The 19,629-nt window shown below is 42.0% G+C and overlaps 1 protein-coding gene across 2 annotated transcripts in view; it reads left to right on the forward strand.

Annotated features, from left to right (window-relative positions):
- LOC136424485 (uncharacterized) overlaps positions 1–17,332 on the forward strand; it is a 23,103-nt gene extending 5,771 nt beyond the window's left edge. The window contains exons 6-20 of one of the 2 annotated variants that reach the window (XM_066413091.1): positions 534–593; positions 1,158–1,417; positions 2,431–2,590; positions 3,060–3,152; positions 4,703–4,910; positions 5,758–5,863; positions 6,555–6,953; positions 8,114–8,326; positions 8,895–9,112; positions 9,961–10,172; positions 10,968–11,186; positions 12,806–12,922; positions 13,689–14,600; positions 15,612–15,719; positions 16,189–17,332. In XM_066413091.1, the coding sequence (XP_066269188.1) occupies positions 534–593; positions 1,158–1,417; positions 2,431–2,590; positions 3,060–3,152; positions 4,703–4,910; positions 5,758–5,863; positions 6,555–6,953; positions 8,114–8,326; positions 8,895–9,112; positions 9,961–10,172; positions 10,968–11,186; positions 12,806–12,922; positions 13,689–14,600; positions 15,612–15,719; positions 16,189–16,302 (3,399 nt within the window). In that variant the 3' untranslated portion in view covers positions 16,303–17,332. The remainder of the gene's footprint in view (positions 1–533; positions 594–1,157; positions 1,418–2,430; positions 2,591–3,059; positions 3,153–4,702; positions 4,911–5,757; positions 5,864–6,554; positions 6,954–8,113; positions 8,327–8,894; positions 9,113–9,960; positions 10,173–10,967; positions 11,187–12,805; positions 12,923–13,688; positions 14,601–15,611; positions 15,720–16,188) is intronic. The other variant, XM_066413092.1, reaches the window with a different exon arrangement.
- The last annotated feature ends 2,297 nt before the right edge of the window (positions 17,333–19,629 follow it).

Genomic DNA, 19,629 nt, shown 5'->3' on the forward strand with positions numbered 1-19,629 from the left:
GCTGAAAATTCACCAACCTGATTCGGATGTGAATGGCATCAATGATGTTACAATTTTTTGTTCGGGGGCACAAACTTCTCTCAACTTTGCACATTTCACTTTGAAATATTGATGTTGTTTCTGTTTTTCGGGTGGATATGACAAAATTATGTTTTGTAAATAAAATACAACACCGTGTATTCTGCATCACCCTCGGTGAGTAAAGCCCTGGTTACACATAGGCAAACATGGACATAACCTCAACCATGGTTGGGAGTGGTTCAGGAGCTAGGTCGGCTGTGGTTGGCAGATGTTCGGCGCAGTTAGCAGGTTTTCGGAAATTTTGAAAACATTTGGCTGTAGATGGGAGGTCTGGAATGGTTGGCTAGTGATTGAGAGTAAGTCAGTATACATAGTGGTCAGGGTGTGTTTGGGGGTTAAATTTAACTCTTGATGTGAAATTGGTCAGACTGCTCCCAAACTACATTATGTACCGCCAACTTTGGTTGGCTGGTGGTCGGGAGCCATGCTTTAGTCTCTATTGTTGTTCACAGGAAAGAGCCAGACTGAGGTTCATTTTGAAGAGATTGGGAAAACTGCAATGCAAGAACGAGGTAAGAGGGACATGTGGGAAGGCTGTACGATAAGAATGAGGTGAAAAATATAGCAATGGATGTGTTCAACCAATGATAGTATGGCAGTTATTGGTGTGACCAATGAAAGAGTGACTGCATATATCCATCAGATATTTCTGTTTTGAATTTATGTTTCATTCTGCATTTCTACATTTTGACCTATGTGGGCAATGCTATGGGATCGGTCCATTTTGAAGAATGGAGTACATGGTTGTATAACTAGATGTACGAATGTACGAAACTAATCTATTTTCTTAGACATTAAATAGTTAAGTATAACCTTAAATTTGTGAAATAGAGACTGTTGTAGAGTTATAGACTCATTAAGTAAGTCATGGTTTATTATTCCTTTGCAGCATTTATTCATGAATGGATTTTTAAAAGATCATTTTTCATGTTGATCTGACATGATGTGATTAATGTTTAACAACTTTGGTTTAGTACTTTTATTTGTTCCAGTGTGTTTTAACATCGTTTCCTATGGCCAGCGCCGACTGTGGTATACGAATCTGCCCTCTGTATAAGTCTATGTTTATTCTCCAGGGTTGTTCATCAAGCTATACGACCCTACACGGGTACGAATACCACATTCAACGCTGTGGGAAGTCCGCAAATGAGCGCGAGGTTTTTCAGTGCGACCAGTGTGAGAAAACGTACCAGAGCATCGTTGGGCTCCGAATGCACAAGAAAACAATCCATGCACCAAGCCCGGAACCTCAGGCCACGGTCGAGGAAACAGACAGCCCGGATGCTGGAAAAGATGGGGAGACACCTGGGAGATCTAAACGGCGAGCGGCTACCAAGTAGGGTTTTACTGTGACCTCTGTTGACCTCTGACATGGGCTTATTCTACAAACCCTTACGGTCAGCCTATTGGAAAAGGTTGTTAATATTGGCGGCATGGGCCCCCTTGTAAGTGTTCGGTATCAATTTGAAGGTAATAGTTTGTTACATGTTCTTGTTGTTCTGTCCAATCTAGTCTATCTGCCTTCCTCCTTCTGTTCTTCTTTTATTATGTTTAGAGTAGAGTAGAGTATATTCTTTCGGCCAGGTAGGAAGGTCATATTCCAATTTAGGCCGCTCTTCCCTTTGCTGGATCATGACTCCAGGCTTGTGAGGGCTGTCTAATGCTTTGTAGTAGTAGACTACTGGGCGATGTTCCATGTGTTTATCAAGTCAGAATGTCTGTTTTTGAAAGTGTTCACTGTTACTAGTGTTAGAGTAGAGTAGAGTAGAGTCTTAAGTCAGGTAGGATGCTATACACCAAGTTTAAACCGCTCCCTTGTACACTTCTTTAGCCGACTGACACTGTGGGTTTCTGTGGGTGGTCCAGGGCCTCCAGCTTTACCTTAATACTGTTTTTTCAATGTTTCTTCTTCCTCTTCTTCTTCTTCTTCTTCTACAAATAAGGTCAATGACCTGGACCAGACGGCTGTCAGCATTGTTACTGGTAAAGTAGCAGACACCAGGAGGTGTTAGATTACCGGTACATTATGTATCAAGTGGCAGTACAGAGCTGGAGGGACTGGTCACCATATGTGTTTGAGTAATATCAGGTGTATTTGCAGCCAGTGCCACAGGCAGGTACCCAATGTGTAGGGTAATGAGGCTGTTTAACGTGTTCGAGGCACCTCCTCGAGCACGGGACCCCCGTTTTACGTCCCTCCCGGAAGACGATTTCGTGGAAAGCTTCTGAATGAACAGAGCAGTAGTTCTTTAGGCAAGACCATGTGAAGTTAAACATTATGTACTATTTGCTCGCCAATGTTACCTCTCTTGTCATTGTCCTTTCTTTGTTTCACCATCTCTCCTCCAGAGCCCTGCAGCACCTCCAGGACTTCCTGATTGATGGAATAGAAAAAGAAACGAAGCAGCCGTCCTGGGAACAGAGGGAGAGAAGTTTGAAGCACTTGTACTCCACTCCTGAGCTGGACATAACACGAGAGAAGACCCAAAAGTGGACCAAGGACGTTAAGGTACAAATTGTGGTGGGATCATAATATAAGAACCAATCAGTGTGTCAGGTCTGGTCACATGATAAAGAACCAATCAGGGATTGGCAACACAGATGTAGTTTTTGTGGTGTAATCACATGGCATAGAACCAATCAGTGGGTCAGAGACATCCGGGTACCTATATTATTGTGATCACATGACATAACACCAATGCATGGATTACAGACAGCCTTTTGTGGCGTAGTCAGATTACAAAAAAACAATCATTGGTTTGTTAGGTCTAATGTCCTGCTAAGCATGATCACATGATTTAGAGCCAATCAGAAGTTATTGATACAAAAAACAGTTGATATGGACATTATAGAAAGGATTGATATTATTTGTTTCATTATTGATTAATTGTATATTTATGGCAGAAGATATGCATAACTATTGAATGCATCCCATTTTGTTGGCTTGTGGAGGTGAGATTCCATTGTTTGTTTTGCAGGATGTCGGCAGTGTAGAATGCCCGTATGGAGACTGCTCCAAAACCTACAGCAGTCTGATAGGACTGAAGGGACATCTCCCGCAGTGTGACAAGGTATAGACATTCTCTAGCATTCAGGTTAAACTCTGATTTCCAACCCAATAAAAGATTAGACCTTCCTGAAATCTGTGTCAATGAATGAGAAATCCACACGCTTCTGTGACATTTTTGTATTTTTTGACACACGCTTCTGTGACATTGTATTTGTCTTTATGCATTGGCAGCGTTTGAAATACCAAGTAGGCATTATTAAGTTGAGAAAGTTGTAGTATGGAGGCATGTGTATTTGCAGAGAATATTTTCAAATTGCAGAAGAAAATTTTGACATTATGCAATATTGCAGAACACTGAAAAAAGTATTTCTACCACTGATTGATGATGATTTTAATGAAGACTCTAACAAATGGTACTCAATTCAGAGGGAATGCAGTTGTGTTCTCTCTGCTTATGTACATTTGAAAAAAATAAACATCTCTTAAAAATATAGATATCAAGTGCCTGAGGGCTGGAAATAGTGGGTGCATGTGCACCTGTGTGCACCTAATGTTTGACTGGGTACACTGGTGCACCTAGATATGTTTCTACTCCTTAGGGTAAGGGTTCTCTTGTACACTAGTATACAGAAAATTATCAGAAAAAGCAATGTAACTTTTTGTTGTATTTTATTTGATGTATTGCTTCGTTGAAATCTCTTAAGAGAGGCAGTAGCATCAAACTTATGTTTTGCTGACATTCAACTTTATTTTTTGTGGTGCACCCAAAATTCTTTCTGTGCACCTAATTTTGGGGTTGGGTGCACCAGTGCACCTATTTCCAAAAAAAAGAATTCAAGCCCTGAGTATAAACTTGAGTTGGTGTGCTGTAGGTTAAAAGTTGTAGAAAGTTAACGACATCTTTGAAATCCGCGCCCCTGTGCTGCAGAATAAGTTATACTAAGTACAGATAAAATTTTAAGCTATGGTGAAGAAATGTCCCCAAAACAGGTACAAACCATACCCTCATGTACGATTATGAAGGCTAGATCCAGGTAAACAAAATATAAAGACAATTCAAACTCTACAACTAGTAAATCTCTGAATTTTATCCGGTTGTAACTTGTAGAGTTTGAATTGTCTTTTATAGTTCAATACATATCACATCATGTATTCTTATGTTCTAAAGCTTCATCAGGCCATGGTTATGATTTTTTTCTAAATTCTTTTCAGAAATGAAATCTGATTTTGTTATGTCTGCATGGTGTAGTGGTCTGCGCACTCTGCTCATACACATCACATCTGGTTCAAATTCTGTGGAGCCAGTGGCCCCGGTTCGTAACCAGGTCTGGAAAATGACTGGAAAAAAGTCACATCATTTGCGTTGCTCGGATGTGGATATTAAGCCAGAGGCTGTGGGATTTAGAATTGATAAAGAAGAGTAGGGGTGATCAGTGTGCCATGTTTGACAGTGTTTGCTGTGGTGTTACACATTCAAATAGTTCTCAAAAATAAGGTTGTATTCAAGGTCCCTATTTAGGGATGTCGGGTCACCTTTTTGTTTTTATTTTCAAAAGCCCAGATTAGAGATTGTAAAAGAAATGATACTTCTTGTTAATCTGTTATTTTCAGAGACCAGAAGGCATCGGTGGCACATTTAAGTGTCTCCAGTGTACGCGTGAGTTTCGCACCCAATCAGGCGTGGAGTATCACATCAGGAAGACACACAAGGACGTCGTGGAAGCACTAAACAACAGCGGGTCTGAGGACGAGTACACAGTGCCGAATCACGAGGATGACTCCAGCAGTGAGGACTCACTCAGTGATGAGGCGGAGGAAGGTGGGGTCTTGTACTGTAAATATTGAAAGGTTTGCTGTTAACCAATTTTCCCGTTGCCGTCACTGTGATGTGTGTCCCACAGGTAAAATGACCTCTTTCCAAACAGAATGGCCGTGCCTGGTATGTCACATTCTCAGTTTTTGCTACAAATCTGATACAATATAATTATCGCAGTGTTGCCTCTGAAAAAGCAAAGTACCACGATTAAGATTCATCAAAAAGAGATTGCATTGCTTCGCAGCCATTTGTGCCAATTTTAAATTGTTTGAGATTATAAAAGATTTGCCAGAAATTGGTGGTATATTATCATCGTTTGTTAAACCCACTTTGCAAAATTCAATGTTTCTTACAACTAATGGCTCCATTAGGCACAGCCCACTTTAGATATAATTAAGCCAATTGGGTGTTTCAAGTTCTTTTATTATGTACTTTGAATAGAATAGAAGACGAATGTCATTTTGTAGTAGAATGTGGATTATATACCAAAGAAAGAAATGAACTGTATAAGCTTGTAGAAAACCTATTCCCCTACTTCACACATTTAAGTACTGTTCAAAAATTCATATTCCTAATGCAACTAGACAAACCTTCCATTGAAAAACATGTCTGTTCTTTTATTTCTACTATAACAGAAAAGCGAGGAGAAGTAGAATTTATCTAATGATAGTCATATTCTTTTGTATCCGTTAACTGTACTCGTTATTTTGTTTTGTTGCGACCTGTACTTAGCCAAGTGTGGCAGAACTGTGCAATAAAGGTCTTCATTCATTCATTCATTCATTCATTCATTATTTTTTGGCATCATAATGTTATAGCCATAATTGTCCCCCTCCCACCCCCTGTACAGATGAAGATGACAGCAGGTCACACTCCACAGGTCGACGTAAACTCAAGTTAAAACGACACGTCCACTACCGGCCACTCTGCCAGGCACAGGACTGGACACACGAATGGTACGCTAGAGGGGTCTGTTACATCAACTCTCATAGTTGTGACCGGAGCCCTACTAGTACACATGTCCGCCGTATGAAAAAAAAAGGCCTTCAAAATTGTCTGCTCTTTAAATAAACCATTATTTCTATGTAGATGTCAAAGGGTACCTAGCAGAATGAATGAAGAGAGTTGACATACATTGCATGTACCTAGAGATAAAAGTCACACTGAATGTGAATTTTTTTTCTCATAGAATTGTAGAGTCTAGTCTTGTGAAGCTTACTTTACAAAACTGTTGTCAGTGTTACAATATAGAAAGGCGTAAATTAAAGGATTATACTGGTTATGCGAATAAACAGACAAAAACTCCACGCTTTTCTATTACAGGCAATGTAGCTGGTGAAAATTCTAATTCTAAAAAGTGCTAGTACTATAGTTTAGAACATAATATAATCTTTCAATTATCCAAGGCTAGAAGTTTTATTCACTGTAGCCGTTACTGTCAGTGGGTAATCCTAGTACATGTATTAGTATTAGCCATACAGACTGTAGGTCCAACAAGTACATTTAAATATTTTGTATTTGACAGAATTTGACTGTACTTGGTACCTCAGAAGCCATAGATGCTATGTGGTGAAGCAATTCTTCAATGGCTAACAATTACCACCTTCAAGTTTGTGAAACAGGCTCTGCCATCTTATTCTTCCACAGGAAAGAGCTGAATCTTAGTAAAGAAGTTTTCCCCGACTTGAGACCACACAAGGACCAGTTCTCTCAGCTCACCGGGGATGTCATACAACAGTACACTCCAACCACAACTCACTCTTTGCCCATCACAGTACGGCGTGGAAAAAATCGTAAAGAGCCACAAGCAGAAACCATTGGCTTGTTTGAATCTCTCCCGGTACAGAAGGATGAACGGAGTTTCACATTCTTTGTGGGGGGTCCGGTATGGGGTGCGGAGTGGTGTCCGACAGGACAACCGCACACGGCACAGTATGCTGCTATCAGCTGTCATCGGCGTATGGACACACGACACGAAATCGACAAGGTCTCCACGGAACCAGGGATGATCCAGCTATGGTGCCTGGGGGATCTGGAGAACTGCAGGTAAGAACTAGGGATGGTCCATTTGTAGTTCATGGTGGTGTACAGGTAAAAAAACAGGGATTGTCCATTTGTAGCTCATGGTGGTGTACAAGTGAGAATTAGGGATGGTCCATTTGTAGCTCATGGTGGTGTACAGGTGAGAGATAGGGATCGTCCATTTGTAGTTCATGGTGGTGTACAGGTAAAAAAAACAGGGATTGTCCATTTGTAGCTCATGGTGGTGTACAAGTGAGAATTAGGGATGGTCCATTTGTAGTTCATGGTGGTGTACAAATAAAAACTAGGGATGGTCCATTTGTAGTTCATGGTGGTGTACAGGTAAAAAAACAGGGATTGTCCATTTGTAGCTCATGGTGGTGTACAAGTGAGAATTAGGGATGGTCCATTTGTACTTCATGGTGGTGTACAGGTGAGAGATAGGGATCGTCCATTTGTAGTTCATGGTGGTGTACAGGTAAAAAAAACAGGGATTGTCCATTTGTAGCTCATGGTGGTGTACAAGTGAGAACTAGGGATGGTCCATTTGTAGTTCATGGTGATGTACAGGTAAAAAAACAGGGATTGTCCATTTGTAGCTCATGGTGGTGTACAAGTGAGAATTAGGGATGGTCCATTTGTACTTCATGGTGGTGTACAGGTGAGAGATAGGGATCGTCCATTTGTAGTTCATGGTGGTGTACAGGTAAAAAAACAGGGATTGTCCATTTGTAGCTCATGGTGGTGTACAAGTGAGAATTAGGGATGGTCCATTTGTACTTCATGGTGGTGTACAGATGAGAGATAGGGATCGTCCATTTGTAGTTCATGGTGGTGTACAGGTAAAAAAAACAGGGATTGTCCATTTGTAGCTCATGGTGGTGTACAAGTGAGAATTAGGGATGGTCCATTTGTAGTTCATGGTGGTGTACAAATAAAAACTAGGGATGGTCCATTTATAGTTCATGGTGGGATACAGGTAAAAACCAGGGATGGTTCATTTGTAGTTCATGGTGGTGTAAGAAGTGAGGATAACGATATAAGATGTGGTGTGGGTGAGTGGTTTATTTTCTAAGCTTCAAGTTATACCGTTCAACTGGACAATTATTTGTGTATTGTCTTTTCATGGTGTTTTCGTGTACATAAACAATGGCTATGAAGCTTTGATGTCTGTATGTCTGCAGTGCCATGGACGTGCCTTATTTGTCATTGGGACTGGCCCACAAGTTTGGTGCAGTTTGGGACATGAAGTGGTGTCCGTCTGGAGCCTGGGACCCCCCACAGTGGAACCCCCCAGCAGTGCAGACCCCCCCTGCAATGCAGAACCCCCCAGCAGGACTGCCCAGACTAGGACTCCTAGCTGTGGCCAGCTCAGATGGCAGAGTCAGGGTCATCAGGTAAAGAATCATCATGTACATTGTATCAATGTGTCATGGTGCAGCTAGACAATCAGCCGCTAACCCAGGTGTGTGTACATGTAGATGGTTCTTTAGATCTGGAGTTTGAATCTTGGCTGTTGTTGCTCACCCGACATGCATGTCTGTAGGACTAAGGCTGGATGTTGCGCCACTCTTGGACAAGCCGTATAAATTAGACTATATATAAGGTTTAATCCACTTGCACTGGAATGAACCCTTGTTTTTTAAGTTATGGTGGTGGGATCTTGACTATTCTCAAAGTGTGGCTCTCCTCAAACATGGTACCTTCAGCTCCATGTCCTATCTGAAAAGATGTCCCTAACCGAAGCTAGGTAGTCATTTTCACCTGATGAAGAGTGAGGAAAGGGGGAAAAAGTGTCTGTCCCTAGGGGCACAACATGTGGGGCCTGATAGGGAATCCAACCCAGTACCTTCAGATTCTAAGTCAACAATATTACCACTTAACCACCTGTTGACAAGTTGAAACAAAGCTGTAGGTTGTTGATTGTCAGTCTCATCAAAAGTAAACATGACTTTGCCTTCCCAGCATCCCTCATCCAGAAGCCCTGCAGCCAATCAGAGAGGAGCAGTCTGTATCCCATCATGCCTTACACCACTTGTACCTTGTGGAGCCAGTGTTGCAGCTGGTCATCAACACATCTGGTCTCCATGGAAACCATCCTGCCAGTGAGCACGGCCAGTGTTTTACCGTTGCTTGGCAACCTGATGAAGGGCACCGACGATTAGCTGCTGGGTTTTACGATGGTGAGTTTGCTTGTACCAATTTTCAGAGTCCAAAATATGAAAAATAAATATTACATAAGTGTATATTTTTGACAAATGCACGGCTTTCTTTTATAGCCAACAGGACTGGAGGACTGATTTCTCCACACCATCTACAACTGTAGCTTTATGATTATACATGTATCTATGATTTAGGTCATACCTTTGCCATGACCTTTATATTTACTTTTGCCATATTCCGGACCGGGTGATATTTTGGGTTAACACACAGGCATCATCTTGTATCACACGGGCTTTCATAGAATCACACTTCAAGTGTGCAGAGTGTGCCGCTTCACAAACACACTTGTTCTTGTTCTTGTTCTTGTTGTTGTACTGGCCAACTCCCCTTTAGTTGGGGAAAAATGTCCAGGGGTAGTAGTGCACTTATTGGTGTTTCCTCAGGTGGTCTGCCACCTCCCCTCTGAACTTTTCCACCTCTAGTTCCTGTGTTACTGAGTATGGCATTGAGTTCACTTCATGTGTGCAGAGTGCGCTGATATCGAAAATATCGTTTTTGATGTTGTAATTTCTTTTGTTTCAATCTTATGCTTGAAGACACCAAATTTTCTTAACTTCTGGCACATTTCCTTGGGTGGGTAAGAGTATACTGTCTAGGACATACAGTCATGTACTAGATAAGATACAACACGGTGCTCTCTGCATCATCCTCAGTCCCACTCCCAGGCCTCCCACAGGTCAGGCTGGAAACTTGGGTGAAGCGAAATACACTGTGTCATATTCTATATTTATCCTAAGCTTACAATAACTATTTCATTAATTTTGTGATTTCCAATGTCCTTTTATGTTTCTCTGTCTCTGTGTTGCAGGAACAGTTGGTCTGTGGGACCTGCAGTCTCAGTCCCCCCTCCTCAGGGTGTGTCCCCCCTCCACAGCCCCAGTACCTCCCTCCGTGGGCCCCTCCGCTGTGCTCAACAACTACCTCATGTTCTGTGCTCACGACTGGGTCGTCACTTCTGTTGTCTGGAGTGAGACAGACTCTAGGTTCATCGCTACAGGGAGTCTGGACAGGCATGTCAAGGTGACACATGTATTAAAAATGGTTGTTCAGGGGGTACATTAGTGGCGTCGTGTTGCCGTAACGTTAGAGTGTTTGACGACCTTGAATCCCCTGATACGGCCTGATGTTGTGCCCTTGAGAAAGGCACTTCACATGACTTTTCTCGGTCCACCCAGGACTGGCGTAGAAATAAGTACATGTACCTGACATCGGCTGGGGAGGTAAAAGGCACTGGAAAAAGACACAGTGGATAACAACTGATACCCACTGCCCCTACGGCCACAAAAAGGCTATGGACTGCCTTTATATTAATTATAGCCTCACCTTCTTTACCTAAAAGGGTTACCCGTAACAACCTGAAGTAACTTGTGTGTGTACTGAGTAGCCATAACTGCAAACCCTTCATTTTCTCCCTACCAAGAAATTAAATCCCTGAATCTGTTTATGGCATCAAGTCTCTAGAAATTTGTTTTACTTTAAAGGAAACCTGAGCAATGTTAGGGCCCGAAAATTAGATTTTGAAAGTCAATTTATTTAATCATTCACAATGTATAGCGACATTCATGATGCATAAATATGATGTCGGCGTGATGTGAGAACTCACTGAAAATTGTTGCGGGGATTATTGTAGGCTCACAAAACTAAGGGGATCATGGTACGGCTCGTTTTTGCGGGGTTTTAAGATGCTCAAAGTGTGAAGTTATTACGCAAATGTGCCTACCATAGATATTTCAGCATTTTTAACATTTCCATTTGTGGGGCCTAATATTGCTTTGGTTGCCTACAGCTCAATTCTCCCCCTCTCCCAACGCCCAGTTCTGGGACCTGCAGGCACCCTTCTCACCCATCCAGCAGACCAGGTGGACAGCTGTGCGCACGCTGGCCTGGCCGCTGCATTTCCCAGGTGTGTTTGCAGCTGTGGACTGCAGCTGTTACGCTCGCTCCAACATGAGGAGCGTCCACTTCTTCTTTACGAGTGGCCATGACGTTAAGAACTGCACGCTGCCCATCACACATCACAGCGGCACAACCTGGGTGAGCTTCATTACTGGTGGTGCTTACATTCTTTCATAGCATCTGACAAAACAGGGATGTGTACCACAGAAATCATTCACTAGTCGGTACAGATCCAAAACACTGGAACATCTATGTACCTGTCAGACTTACACTGAGGTGTATGACTTATTGACTTCTTTTGTTACTTGTTTGATTTTCATCCATTAAGATTTACTTGCCTTGCCCTTACCTTGTTATTGAAATGCCTAACTTACTTCTCATTGGTAATATATGTCATGATCATGAGAGGTATACCAAATTGAATTTAGTATTCCCAAACATGGCATATGGTAAGTGCATCTGGGAATGAGTTTCACCATGCTGGGTTACTGTTTCTGGTTGTGCTAATGTGTGTTCACACCAATACCTCAAGATCTTTTTAATGGATTTGCATGAATTTTGGTATAAAAAGGTAGGTAAAGTAGCTATAGTCCCATTATCCCCATAGCCTTTTTTTAGGCGGTAGGTGCAGTGGGTTGTTGATCAGCTGTGTCTAGGGCACGGGATTGGAAGGCGGAGCCCAACACTCTCCTTCCACCACCTTTTACCTCCCCAACCAAAGTCATGTACCCATTTTTACACCTGGGTGGAGGGAAGAACGTCGTGTTAAGTGCCTTCCCAAGTGCACAAGATCAATGCCATGACAGGATTTGAACCTAAAACCTTTGGGTTCTGAGCCAAGGACCCTGCCGTTATGCCACACAACACCAAATTTCGGTATGTGGGTAGTCATTCAGGTCTTGAAAAAACATAGCAATTTTGGACCCCCTGCCAGTATTTTCAGGTACTGCAGGATTACAAGCCAACACCCCCTTTCTGAAAGTTAAGTGGTATAATAATGGACAGCTGGTCAGCCGACTGCCATAGACCCCTTATTGGAGGGAGATTTATTAAGGAAAGAGGCGGATCTAATATCTGTGATAACTAGCACTATCATGGCATTAAGAAATTCACGAAAACTTCTGTATATATGTCACAGAGGTATGAGATCTTTGAGTGGCGTCTGTGTAGCACAGTGGCAGAGCATCTGGCTATGAACCAATAAGACCCAGGATCAATCCCCAGTGGAGTGCCCAGACATGTCCGGACATGCACCCAGACGTTGTGCCCTTGGGAAAGGCACTTAACACACATTTCCCATGTCCTTAGCCCAGCAGTAGGGTTTGGGTTGGCGTTAGGAAGGGCATCCAGCCGTAAAAACTCTTGCTACAAAAAAGGACTTGCACTTGATGAGGAGTTCTGGGGCTTCCCCATCAATGTGCAAGCACGTCTAACCCCCAGATGATGGGGAACAAAAGACGTTAAATTGGATAGAGAGAGAGAGAGAGATTTCTCGTTGGTGATCACCTCACCTCACCTAGTCCCATCCTCATCTGGAGGGTCGGGGATCATGGTCGCTTTCAGCACAAGCTTTCTCCATCCTTCCCTGTCCTTCGCCCTCTGGGTATATTCTGCAAGTGACCGTCCTGTCCACTCCTTTATGTCATCTCCCCATCTCCTGCGTTCTGCGCTCCTCCCCATCACTCTGCTTCTGTTGCCACAGATCTTCCCTGGTAATACATATGTGTTATTGATTGTGATGTATTTTCCTTCTGCAGAGTGCTTCTTACAACCCTTGGCGGAACTGTGTAGTGAGTGCTGACAGTGCTGGAGAGGTGGTCGGCACAGTCTGCCCGGTACTGGACCCACACACTGACAGATCCTTTTTCAGATTTGTAAGTTATATGTACATGTACAGTACAAGATGAACCATTGAATGTTAACTGATAAATAAATGTACATCAAATTTCTGTATGTATGCGTCAAGGTAAAGATTGCAATTCAACTGGTAGAGATCGTGACCAGAGTCTCTGTCTAGAGAGATCTCCATCAGGATCTCAGCCAGTACAATTGGCATTTCCGCTGGAAGAGAACATAGTTGGAGTCTTTGGAGTGCATAAATGGAAATTTGCTTCAATTTTTGAAAAACAGTTGTAAATTAGAGACCACCCTTACACATCCCTAGCATCCTGATAGACAGAGGCTCCGATCTCGATCTCTACCCGTAAAATTGGCAATTCTGCCAATTTGCAATCTTTTCAATGACAATTACAGTCTCCCACTGCAAAATGTAATGCTAGAGGGACCACAACATCTTCCTACTACAATCTTACATGTACCAATCTTATTTCTTGGTTCTCAGACTTATCCACTTCCTTTTTGTCTGAATGAAGAACAAAAATCTCATGTACCATGATGAATCAATCCAGCAAGATCACACTGTACAAGGTGTGTCATTCTGTAAGTGCAGAAACGTTCGCGGTGGTTTTATGTTCGAGGTTTTCGCTGCGACCGTTTCACCGCGAACTTAATAAAACCACAGCAAACATTTTTGTCCCATACTTTTAGCAGTATGTGGCGATAGCACTGCCGCGAAATAAAAACCATGCGAACTTAAATCCAATTACTGTACTCTTCTGAACTCTGTTCTTTCTCTTGCAGCCTGTGTACACTGTTGACCTCCGACCCTGTAAGAGTCATAACCCCATGGAGACCTCTGACCCCAACTGTGTGCCTCATAGTAGCACAACAAGTAAACAACACACTGTTACTATAGACAGGGAGAAGAAAGCAGCAAGTAATATTGAACCAACCAGGAACCAGGGAAGCTCTGTCCCGACCAATCAGAACTCTGCTCTCTCACATGATTTAGGCGGTACTGATCGTGGAGCTCAAAACACAAGTTTGAATTGTGAGGAGGGACAAAATGGGTGTATGTCAGTAACATCGCAGAAATCAAAAACCGGTGCTGGTTCGGATGTGCAGGAATCCTCCCGGGATGTTCTACCTCAAGAGAAAAGTCACACTGGTGCCTTATCGCTTCAACCGCAAGACGACAGTACGTCATTTAGTCAGGAGAAACAGAATTCCACCAACATGGAATCCCTGGTTCATCAGGACCAAGCTGGGAGCCAAAAGCAAGGTCAGCAGAAGTCAGAAACATTGGTAGGAGACCACCCGTGGGTAGAAGAGGATGACTGGGCGGTTCCGTTGTCGGGGTGTAGCGATCAGGAGTACCACAGGACAGGGAGCGAATCAGACGGCCCGACACAACCTGTGAAGGGAAAAACTTCTCACACTATTGCTGCCAATATGCAATCCCATGGTCCTCTGGGTTTATCCCAGAATCTACCCGGAAACACTCCAGTGCTCAGCAATGGTACTACTATTTCTGATGACTCCCAGGGTTCCTTGCAGCAGAAGTCCGACTGTGAAACGCAGGACAACAGCATCCCAGCTGGCGACTTGGGAGCAGAAGTCAAGAAACAAACAAAGGAACCGCTGGAGACAGGACTGCAAAATTACGCAGACCTTGTCGGGAAATATGAACTGGTGTTTAAGGACACTGACCTGGTGAGTATCACACACCACTGTAGCTTTTTTATTTATTTACCCCTTCTTCTTGGGGGTAGGTGGCCAACTACAGCTTATTGAAGGTGCTGCCACACAAATCTAAAGTTTTGCAAGAGCAAAGTCCATCTCCGATAAAGGTGTACTTAGTAAGAAATACCTTTATTTACTCTATCTTTCACTTACAGTATGTCTGACCAATTTTATATGGAGGTCATGAAATCATCAGGGGGGGCTTTAGGCAATAGGCTCAGGCGTCAAGCCTCTGCACATGAAAGAACCCAACACACTTATCAAGAAGAGTAGGGGTGATCCAGTCACAGTCTCATTAAACACAAGCTGTACAAATTAATTAAGCTGCATTTGCACTACTCAGTTCAGGATGACAAAAGCAGAAGTCTACACAATGTCATAAAACTTAGACCAGAGTTTTTCCAAGTTCTGGTTTTTGGAAGGCTGATGTCCTTGATGTAACATTTCAGTCTGCCTATATAGCAACAGCGCTCTGGGAGTAACCAAGTCATATAGGGGGTTTCCTTGGTTTTGCATTATGATCATTTTCCTAACATCTGCTTGGAGATTAGTTTTTGCAGCTTTTTACCTCCGGGAAGGAGGTTCGCCTCCAACAGAGATACCCGGTACCGTTTTTGGTTGTGTTTGTGTGTTTGCACCTAGAATTTGGCATCCCATAGATTGGTCTGAATCTTGTTACATGTATATGGATAGTTGTTGAGGTCCTGGAAAAACATGGCAATTCTGGACCCCTAGCATTATTTTCAGATACTGCAGCATTACAGGCTAATCCCCCATTTTTGAACATAGTATGGTATAGTCCATAGACACCGGTCTGCCCAACAAGTCAATAACCTCAATTTGGGACACAAATATGGCGTGGGACTTGTTGAGCATTGACTATTATAACGTATGATGGGGCTATGAAATTAAGAAATTCACAAAAAAACTCTGCTAGCAGATATTTTCCAGAGTTGTGAGATCTTCCGTGGCTTGTTTCAGACCTGTCTTGAAGAGAACAGCACTAACCCAGAGTTCCTGAGGCTGCGCAAGTTGGACAGCATGAAGGACAGCCGACCTGACAGGACTACTGTGGAGGCTGTTCACAAGGTCAGCAATATCAGCATGTCAACATGTTCATACAGATCTTTGTACACAAAAACCAAAGAGTTAATCACTAGTCACACTTGTTAACATTGTTCTCTCCATGTGTCTAAGCATGCTTGGTGGTAAAGCTAAATTTCAAAATCACATTCAAAGTCATAAGAGTATTTTTTGCTGACCTGAAAATCTGTCTTTGAATGGGGATCAATGGCCTAGATGGCACTAGCCATATTGCTAGGTCGTGTACCTTTAGAGCTTGCAAACTTGTTGGGCAAGTTCTTTTCCTGTATTCATTCACCCATCCTTCAATCCATCCAACCTTTCATTCATCCTTCCAAACATCTGTCCATCCATCCTTCCAATGTTCCATCCATTCATTCATCCATCCATCTCTCCATCCATCTATTTATTCATCCATCCATCCTACAACTCATTCAATACAGACATTCATTCATTCATTTTGCATCTTTCTCAGGTTGCCTGGAACCCCAACCCTGGATGCCATATATGGCTGTTGTCTGCAGGGCATGCTGGGATAGCCAGGGTGCACTGCATCCAGGGACTACAGAAGACCTCTACTAAGAGATGACAGAGACTGTAGCGGAGAAATGTTGTCGACCCAAACCAGAACTGAAGTGCCCATAATTTTTATTGCTGCAAGAGTCCTCAGGCACATACATGCTTCCATCGTCTCTCGCTCTTTTTCACTGTATTGTACTTCCAAACATTAATGATCTTTTCAAGGCAACAAAATGCAATTGTGACCGGGTTAAATATGTCGTCAAAAAGGTTATTTCATGTTGTAGGTTCAACTGCAGTGTCAAATGGCCAACTGGCTAGGCTAGCAGGCACGAGACTGACAGGTCTCTTGGGTTCAATTCCTGGGATTCCCGGCTAGACGTCGTGTCCTTGGGAAAAGCACTTTGCCCAGCTTTATCTTCCTTTCTACATTCAGCTGCAAATGAAATGTCTACACCTGTTAAGGAGGGCTATGATAGAGATTGTGTGTTTTTGTGTCATAACAAGAATAAAATAGACACAGAAGCTGTACTCTTTTTTTTTCATATTGTGTCACAAGAAAGGAAGCTTGAAATCTAAACATGGTTTATACTACTTGTTCTCTCTCAAATATGTAAAATAATAGAAGCACTTGAGTTTGAATGAATAAGTATGTAAAAATATACAATGTAATGGATGTCTCAGGTACATGAAATCATATAATGCACCCTTAATTACAAAACTGAAAAGTATGCATAATATAATTTTTGATTCTAAAATAACCAAATTATTATAAGCAACTGTAATTTGGATGTCAAAAGTGCATAGATTATTGACATCATACTATACATAGAACATAGGAGTTCCACGACCTCATACCTAATTATTAACCTTACCGACTGATGCAAGTATCGAATTTCTGCCATTTACCAATATGGTACTATACCTACATGTATGTAGCATTCCCTCATCAATTATTCAAGTCTTCTTTTGCTTAAAATGATATTTATCACTACTCCTCTCTTTCCCAGTGACATATGCCACATGTTTGAAAGTCCTACCGGGAATGTTGATGATCCAGGTAATAAGATATGCAATAAAAAGATACTCAAGCAACTGGATAGATATTAGAAACACAGCGGATTTATATCATTTCATCAAATATACACATTAGCTCCTATTTTTTCATAATTAGCATCTCATCACTATGTCAATCATCACATTCACTTAAGCTATCTCGAAATACCAAAAATAAATGCAAAAGAAATTCCATCATTTACCTATGTAGCATCACAATAATAAGACAGTGTACTGGTAGAGACCAATTTTTATTGAGTACAGCATGCTGTCTGCCAAAAGGCAATACCGCCTTTGGTAGGCGTGCGTCTCTTTATGGTGCCGACACGCACCATGACCCGTCGGGGACCTCCCATACGATCGCTATCAACGTGATTGTCAATGGAGAACACCTTTTGTTAGTCAAAACCATTTTAGACATATTGGCAACATTGTGCCTCTACACTGGCAGGTATCGGCTCATTTGTACCGTGTTTGCCGATTTTAGCGCACCTTTTTAGTTAACTTCACGATGTTTGAACAAATTTGGTGCAGTTATCCGGCATTGGTGACAATGCGCCGTGCAGATATGCGGAGTCACTAACAATGGAGTGAATGGGAACCGGCTTCGGATTTTGGGATTCGGTGCAATTAAATGGAGTGTACGTTACTCCGTGGTGAAATTAAGTGGATTGTACTTGAAAAAAAATGACCACAAACTTTCAGCGGATTCATAAACTTTCTTCATTTATGGAAATGCACAATTAGTGTCTAATTCTGTAAAGCATCACCCAAGCTATCTACATGTCAAAAATCAGAAAGATCCGACAACCCTTGCTTGAGTTACAGTATTCCCTTCTATAAGATTTACGCCAAAAGACACAACAAACAACAAAAACGCACACTGCAGTTCCAAAATAAGCGGCTAGGGGACTTAAACTTACGCCACTTACTCCCTGCCCCAGGAGCTACCCACTCTTATTATACTTTTACACCACGTATGCTGTTTATACGAAATGGCATATACAAAATGAACAATGTTTAAGTATATCTATTCTTTTTTCTACAATTGATTTTTCTTTTTAGATAAGGGGATTGATTTCTACATGGATATGGAATTAGCGGACCAGCTTTAGTAACAAGTAAAGTAAACACGGCTCAAAGCGTGAGACTACCGGCTGCCATGTGCACTCGGTATCATTTGTCGGGGCTTTATATACCTATAGGTAAATGGTAGACGTGTCTACGACAATGTCGTTTTCAAGCTATATGTTTCCAGCGCTTGGGCGCCTACAGGCGGTGTGCTGTGCGGACGCCCGGGACATCTCCCACCAGGACAGAGAGGACTGCCGATTGTCGGCAATGCCTTAAGCTGAATCAATTAAGGTGTCTTGTATCTAATGGGATATTACAGAAGACGATTTCTTGGCGCAACAAAATGTACCAATTTGTTTATACGATCAGCTGTAAACTATACAAAATATAAATTAACTACCACGACCTCATACCTTTGCCAAATGTTGTTAACCTTATTGAGTGACAAATTATAGATGTTTCTCATTATGCAAATACGGTCCTCATTTGTAAAAAAATATATCGATTCTCTAAACAAATAGCACAAGCTAAAAGCATGAAAGTCTTTAGTAGCAAATGAGGCTATTATAGCATTCCGTCATAAATTATGTAAATGAGGCCCATATTTGCATGATTTATGTCCACTTTTACTAGACTTCCTTGTCGTAAAAATGAAAATCAAATCTTTTACCACAATGGAAGTATACTCCACTCGCTTTCTTAATGACTCCGGAAAGTATGTAAGGAGAGGTGAGGTTATTTCGTTCTCCATCGGCAAGTTGCTTTCTTGTTCCGCGGACCCGTCATGTGTATTTCACTTACGCGTCATGGGAACACTTCTTAGGAAAAAAAACAAACAAGAAAGGTGTTTTCTTCCCATCCGATTTGTTTAACTAACGTCAACTCTTACACAAACTAAACGTGAAGGATCCAAGCGTATTTTTACTATGTTTATTTGTATCTTCTCTCAGGGTGTCTGTTTGGTAAAGCTTTGTAGTAATAATGTAAATTCAATTGTACGGAAACATTATGTACACACAAATACACACAAAGGGCTTAACACTAACGGAACTAAAATTTCTAGTTTCACTACACGTACCTCATACATACCTTCGCCGAATAGTGACGTATTATTGACGTATTCACATTGATTATGCAAATAAGATCATCATTTCCATATATCATATATAATTTTATTGCACAACAATATTGTACAAGCTGCAAAGTATGGCATCTACTGGTATTTAACTACAGTTCTTTTAAGGCTAATCTACCTGATACAGGAGTA

This window comes from Branchiostoma lanceolatum, chromosome 18 (assembly GCF_035083965.1).
Source record: "Branchiostoma lanceolatum isolate klBraLanc5 chromosome 18, klBraLanc5.hap2, whole genome shotgun sequence".
NCBI classification, from domain to species: domain Eukaryota; kingdom Metazoa; phylum Chordata; class Leptocardii; order Amphioxiformes; family Branchiostomatidae; genus Branchiostoma; species Branchiostoma lanceolatum.